The sequence below is a fragment of the Psammomys obesus genome, unplaced genomic scaffold, assembly GCF_907164565.1.
Source record: "Psammomys obesus unplaced genomic scaffold, mPsaObe1.curated_primary_1811, whole genome shotgun sequence".
In the NCBI taxonomy this organism is placed as follows: Eukaryota; Metazoa; Chordata; class Mammalia; order Rodentia; family Muridae; genus Psammomys; species Psammomys obesus.
This window is the reverse complement of record NW_026595981.1, coordinates 8,837,636-8,844,691: the sequence shown is the minus strand read 5'-3', so window position 1 is coordinate 8,844,691 and position 7,056 is coordinate 8,837,636. Positions and strand designations below refer to the sequence as shown.

Below are 7,056 nucleotides of genomic sequence, written 5' to 3'. Positions count from 1 at the left end.
GTGTGTGTGTGTGTGTGTGTGTGTGTGTGTGTGTGTGTGTGTGTGTGTGTGAGAGAGAGAGAGAGAGAGGACTGACAGGAAGAGAATTCCAGACTGTCCCTGGAACTTGAGCTCAGATCTATTCCCACTTGTGGCATGGCCACTTGCTAGCTTGTCCACCTGGACCTACCATCCATTTGCTTGCCCACTGTCCATCTGGAGCTGGTCCTCCCTTTCACCTTCATAGCATCCACGTTCTTACATTTTGCCTCTACAGCAGGGTCTAGACACTGAAGTTTGACCTGTATCCCTGAATGCTTGACTGCAGAATCTGCTTGACCTCCAACAGATTGGCAACAGTTTTTAAAAATCTTTATTCCCAGAGAGACTCTTTCACAGCCCTCAGCTCCTAGACAGACAGACACAGAAACAGACAGATGATAGATATATAGATGGATGGATGGATAGATAGATAGATAGATAGATAGATAGATAGATGAATTGATATGATAGATAAAAGATGGACAGCCAGGATGCAGTCCTTTTATTCCTATCTTAATTACTAATATTAATGCTCAGATCACACATCACACAGTATGCATGTCTATACCCACCTGGCTTTCAAGAGGATCAGTATTGGCAAATTGCTGTCAATAAATCCATTATACCTGTTATTGCTATCAATAAAGTCCGATATTATAGAAAGACACAAGTGTGCTCTATGTTTCTGATAGCATGTGCTCATGACAAATACCCTTCCATGAAGAAAACAGGAAGACAAAGATCAAGCCTGGGCTTGAACTTGGGAAATTGCCAACTGAAGATCAAGGGCTTGACCTTAACTTAACTGACCCCCCACTCGCCTTAAGACAGCAGCCCCCTGCTCTCTGGGGAGGGCCTGCTTGGGAAGGCAGATCTGAGGATGCATGGAAGAAAGAGTGCCCCCTCACCCCCCGCTTGGCCAGAGAGGGAGCTGATAAGTCATGCTGGACTGGAGGGCAGTGAGAGGCAGAGTCATACTTGCAAAGATGATTTCAGTTTTCTTTTCCCTTTTGTGTGTTTTCATTTGTGACTGCAGCCAGTATCTGGTGTCCTCTGTGGAAACTCCCCCAGTCTGGGGGGTGGGCACTCGGTCTGCTGCCCTGGCTTCCTATAAAAGGTTTGCCTGAGCTGCTGAGCATCCCTGCAGAGGATCCTGAGACCGGGCGTGCTCTCCCACAGCCTCTGCCTCGGGAACCATGAAGATCTCCGTGGCTGCCCTCACTGCCATCCTCACGGCTGCCGCCCTCTGCGCTCACGCGTCTGCCTCCCCATGTAAGTCCAGGGTCCGCCTAGATGCTCACCCCATCCTGCCGCCCCAGACCTTCCCCGCCTTTCATCATAGCATGTGGACTGCCTCCACCTCATTGTGTACATTCTGATGTATGGTTGACACAGCTATCTGGCCACCCCTGTTAGAGCTCTAGGCCATATTACCGCAGGACCCCCTGATGAGCTTTTTGGGGTCTTCAAAGACTAGACCATGAATCTGCAGGCCACTCCTTCAGTGCTGGGAGTGGTGCTGGCCGTACCGGAAGACAGAGTAGCTCAAGCTGACCTTGAAAAGTGACTTACTCATATCTGTCACCACCACGGTTTCCAAGAGATGTGTAATAGTGTTCTAAGTGCCTGAGGTGTGATAGTTTCTCATTTCATAGATAGAAAAGAAATGGGGCATGCAAAAAAAATAAATAAATAAATAAATAAATAAAGTGAACTAAGTGCCTGCTGTGGGGCAGACATCTTGCAGATTTCTTTACATGTGCCGTCCTGTTTAATACTAGTCCTTCAGTGGTTGCTCTTGACTTACAGAGGGAAACAGAGGCCCAAGGACATAGAAATTCCTGTCTAAGGGTGCACACTGCTATTGCAACAAGCCCTGTCTGTCTGGGAACATAAGCGCCACAGCTCTGCTGTGGGATGACAACTGTCCTGCTCAGCGGCATCTTGAACTGACTGACCACCAAGAGCTCCACAACAGGCCAGCCAGGTCCCAGGATACGATGTGTGTTCTCAGGCCCCACCTAGGAGCCTCACTGGGAATGGAGCCTCAGCCTGGATGCTTCCCTACACTTTCTCCTACACCTCAGAGAACTGAGAGAACAAGGCTAGAGGCAGGAGGTGCAGAGCAGGAGAGAAGGATCCCTTTGGGAGCTACGGTATGGAGGAGAAAGCACACGCTTTGTTCACAGACCAGATATGGTTTGGACAGATCCTTTCAGGCTTCCGGAGAAGCCTCCACTGTGGCAGCTGTGTCCTGAGGTAGACAACAGCAGACATTGCTTCCAGGATGAATCATGGAAAGGGCACAGCAGTGCCCACTGTAACTGGCAATGAGCAAAAGGGTCTCCTTCCTTTCTTCCTTCCCCCAGATGGCTCGGACACCACTCCCTGCTGCTTTACCTACCACTCCGTGCAGCTGCCTCGTGACCATGTCAAGGAGTATTTCTACACCAGCAGCAAGTGCTCCAATCTTGCAGTTGTGTGAGTCTCAGCCCCAAGGCTTCCTCTTTGGGGTATGGAAGCCCCTCCCACACCTCTGACTACGGTCCTGCCATGATCCTTTGGGGAAGGGGGTGCACCATCCCATTCCCACTCACTCCCTAGGCTCCTCTAAGAGCCACTGCTCCTCATCTCCAGCTCAGAGCCTCAGCTGTAACATAGAAAGACTAGGCACGGTATAGAGCGCCTTCCAACTTGTGGGTCTCGACCCCTTTGGCAAATCTCTGTCTCCAAAAACATTTACATTACGACTCAAAAGAGTAACCATCTTACAGTTACAAAGTAGCAACAAGAACAATGTTATGGTTTGAGGTCCCCACAAAGAGAGGAATGTATTAAAGGGTCACAACGTTAGGAAGGTCACCTTAGGGAGGATCCTGCCTACACAGACAGATAGTTCCCAGGACACCAACCTTTGCTTGTGCAGCTTTAATTTGAGCACAGGCTGGAATGTTTTGGAGAACACCATCCGCTTCACCATCCCTCTCCAGCTAAGAGTCCAAAGCTTCCAGATTTCAAACCCAGTTCAGCTCAGCTAACCCTCTGAGGAGCTAGAGAGGATAGGTCAAGGTCAGGATCCTAATTTCAACCAAGTAAATCAAAATCCAAAAACCTATCCATTTTAGAACTTATCAGGAGATTCAGCTTTAAGGACGCACATGGATAGTTCTGGGGAAATATAATAATCCCTACCACACGGGGTGCTTACTGGCATGTCTACATGCACTGTCTCCCAATGGTGTACCCTGGCCGGCACACACAACCCTCTCCATGTACCAAAACTGAGATCCAGAGGCGTTTGCTGACTTCCTCAAAGCTGCACAGTGGGTGAGAAATGGGGTCTGTCTCTGGGCATCCCTCTTCATGCTATAAAATAAAGTCATAAGTGACAACAAGCTTAGGAAGTTTAAGATGATAACTATTTACAGGATGAAAATGGAGAGTTGGAGAAATGGCTCAGCAGTTTAGAGCAGTCATTGCTCGTGCAGAGGATCCAGGTTCAATTCCCAGCAGCCACATGATGGCGCACAATTATCTGCAACTCCAGTTCTAGGGCATCCAATACCCTCTTCTGACCTCCTCAGGCACCAGGCACATATATGGTGCATAAATGCACATGCAGATGAATACTCATACACATTAAACTAAAAGAGAAAAAGAAGAAAACAGGAAAATCATAAAGGTTCCAATAAAAGGCTGAAGAGTTTTAATCCAAAGATTTTTGTGACCCCGCCAAAGATGGATTTGGTTTCTGGTGAATCACTGAAAAATGTAATATTAATATTTAGCATTACTAAATTCAGCTCTAAAATGAGTACTTGAGCACCTATTTTGAGCAGGCAGAGATGAATAAAATTGCCATCCTTAGCTGTGGCGATTTCCTCTCGTAAGACTGATGTGTTGGACACAGAATGACTACAGCACCCTATAAAACATTACTAAATGAGAGGAGGGGGTGTGTCTAACCTCGGGGGGTGAGGGGTCAGTTCAGCAGTAATTACTGTAGGAGATGCTATTTGTAGAGAGATCCGGATAGAGAGGTGTATGTAATATGGGGTATGTCTGAGAACCACGTTCACAGGCTTCTATTTGGGTTTGCAGGGATGCTTGTAGGAAAGCAGAGAGTACCTTGAGTGTCAGGAAACTGAAGGAAAACATAGAGCTGGCAAATGACCTGGAACAGGAAAAGCCAAGGAAAGGGTCTAGATAAGAGGCTGTTAAAGTTTCCCGCCTGTGTAGTATTGTTGGCTGAGTGGTACCTGGAGGTGAGAAGAAACAAGAGTCAGGAGTCTGGGAGGATGAATCACCCAAGGTAAAGAGACTTGTGGTCAGGATCAAGAAGAAGAGATATGCTGAGGTTTCAATTCAAGGATGGAGAGGTGTGCAGGTGTGCAGGTCTCGAGGGCAAACCAAGAGAAGTTCCAGCAAGACAATCCATGGAGGAATCAGATGGAATGTAAGCAGAGGAAAGAGTCCGGGAACTGTCAATAAAAAGAGGCTGGAATACATTATCTTGGTCAGACCTAGCTATATTGCTTGTCTGCCATGTTAGAATCCTCATTTTATCATTTGGTAAACTGGGGCCCCTCAGCCTCTGGGAGGTGGTCCCAAAAGAGTAAGTAAGGCACTTCTTTCACTAGGTCACAGAGAGAACAATACTTATCCATCCCCTGGTACATAATGGGTATAAAGACATATCAACCTACTATTGTCATTACCTAAATGTGTGTGTGGTGTGTGTGTGTGTGTGTGTGTGTGTGTGTGTGTGTGTGTGTGTGTGCTTTCACGCACACGTATGTTAGGAATGAACGCAATTCATTCATCCACTCATTCATCCCATAAATGTTCACCAAGCATCAACTACATGCAGGCCTGGGGCCAGAGACTGGAAAGAAGAATACTCGAGAGTACTCAAGTGTCTTTGAGGATGCCTGCTCTTAACAGACGTAGGTGGGAAGCAAAGTTAGATGAGCAGAGGGCCCCAAAAACAGAGGAAAGAAGGGAAGGCTTAGCAAAGGGGACTTGTTCTTGGGTACCATATACTAAATAGAGGAGGAAATGGAAGCCTGTGCCATCTTGACAGCTGGAGTTGGCATCCTGACCTTTTGAGTCCCTGGCTACATGCTGAGAGGGCCAAGAAGAGCTGGTATAAGTACAATTAATACTCCTTTAAATTCATCACTCAGCACAAGGCCTGGAGAAAGGGAAAGGGCCCAGAAGAGGCCAGTGCTTGGTCTACTTAATGCTGGGTTCCAGATTCATGTGAGCTTGTGGGGAACTAACATGAACGAAATTCTGTCCAGAGCTCGGTGCCTTTAGTTCCAAAGGAGAAGAAATGTCTTCTGAAAGGAAGAAAACAGTACTGAGCTACAAAGATTCCCTATCCAACTCTCAGCCATTTCCCTTGAAGCTTTTCAGTCCCCTTTCACCAAAAGCTGCCCCAATGAAAACCCTTTTCTCTCCTACAGCTTTGTCACTCGAAGGAACCGCCAGGTGTGTGCCAACCCAAAGAAGAAGTGGGTTCGAGAATACATCAACTATTTGGAGATGAACTCCAAATAGTTTCTTGATCCTGATCCTGTATAACTCTCTCTCTCTCTCTCTCTCTCTCTCTCTCTCTCTCTCTCTCTCTCACACACACACACACACACACACACACACACACACACTGCTTGCTCTAGTCCTAACCAGCTTTGGGATGCCACTCACTCAGCAACTCCACTCACTCTTGAGAAGGCACAGATGCTTTCTTACCATAGAGATTATAACAAAGTCCTCTCCTAAAGCCTGGAAGGTGTACCGAGGCTCTGCCATGACCACAGGAAGTCTCCAGACTCTGAGCTTCAGGCTTCTCAACTTGGCCATGGTTTTAGGACCAGTAAAGAAGCCTATGTGTCTCTCAAGCAAAGAAGAAAAATAGAAATCCCATATGCAAATGTTCATATCTCAGGCCCTCATAGGCTTTGTACTGCTAAGCCAATAAATCAGCATGTCATTAAAATCTCTGATGCAAGGACAAAGCTGACTCCTGGTTTGACTTCTTCCTAAGAAGCCCTCTTCCCCACAAGTGTTAAGCATGCAGGTATCCAGGCATACACCTGGAATCAACACCAAACTTAGGTGGTATGGTCTAAGCAGTTAGCAGAGCTGGGAGCAAACGCACTCTGAAAATAGCATAGGCAGGTAAAACTGGTAAAGTGGCCAGCGACTTATCTACTAGGGCTGGCGTCTAAGCACCGTGATTCAGTACCTGTAAGTCTCCAAGGATTTATCTGGACCCCTGCCACACCAACTCCCTGCTTCCTCGGGCTTTGACTGACCCTTCTGACTTAGCCTGCCCTGTGCCTTACCTCCGGTGGATTCCTTTAACACTACTGTTTCCCATAGAGCAGGACTTAAGGGCAATTTCAGAGGCCTGAATTATCTTAGATAAGGTTCTGATAACTGTGCCAGCACCTTTGAATAGGGGGTGGCCTACCTTTCCCACCTACGTGTCCCTTCAGGTAAATACTGTGAATATCAGACATAGTCATAGCTGTACATAAAATTAGCTGAGCGCTATGTGCCAAGCATTGGCTCAGTCCCTCCCATTCAAATGCTCTTTCACTTTATAACCTTAGGATGGGCACTAACTTAGTTCTATTTACACGACGAAATGTTGTCAATTTTAAATTGTGTGTGTGTGAGACAGACAGACAACACAGATGGGGCTGGGAAGAATGGACATACGTGCCTGGTAGACATGCGGTCAGAGGAGTGGGTTCTCTTTCCATCTTCTCTTGGGGTCCAGGGATCAAGCTCAGGTAGCAAGGTTTGCACAACCAAATCTTGAATTGCTGAACCATCCCACCAGCCCAACAGTCAGGAAAATTAATGGGAAGATGGAGACTATTTGTCCAAAGCACTCACAAACAAAGTGAAAACAAGTTTAAAGTTCAGTTTCAAAACCCACTAGATCTAGTACAAATGCCTATGTTTCCTCATCTTCAGTTTACAAATCTTTAAACTTATAAAAGATTAGCAAACAAATTTTAA

The 7,056-nt window shown here is 46.7% G+C and overlaps 1 protein-coding gene across 1 annotated transcript; it reads left to right on the top strand.

Moving 5' to 3' along the window:
* The first annotated feature begins 1,181 nt into the window (after window positions 1-1,181).
* Window positions 1,182-5,968, top strand: Ccl5 (C-C motif chemokine ligand 5). Its single transcript, XM_055620490.1, has 3 exons — window positions 1,182-1,293; window positions 2,391-2,502; window positions 5,490-5,968. Exons 1-3 carry the CDS (start codon window positions 1,218-1,220, stop codon window positions 5,581-5,583), a joined length of 282 nt encoding a protein of 93 aa, XP_055476465.1. The 5' UTR covers window positions 1,182-1,217; the 3' UTR covers window positions 5,584-5,968.
* The last annotated feature ends 1,088 nt before the right edge of the window (window positions 5,969-7,056 follow it).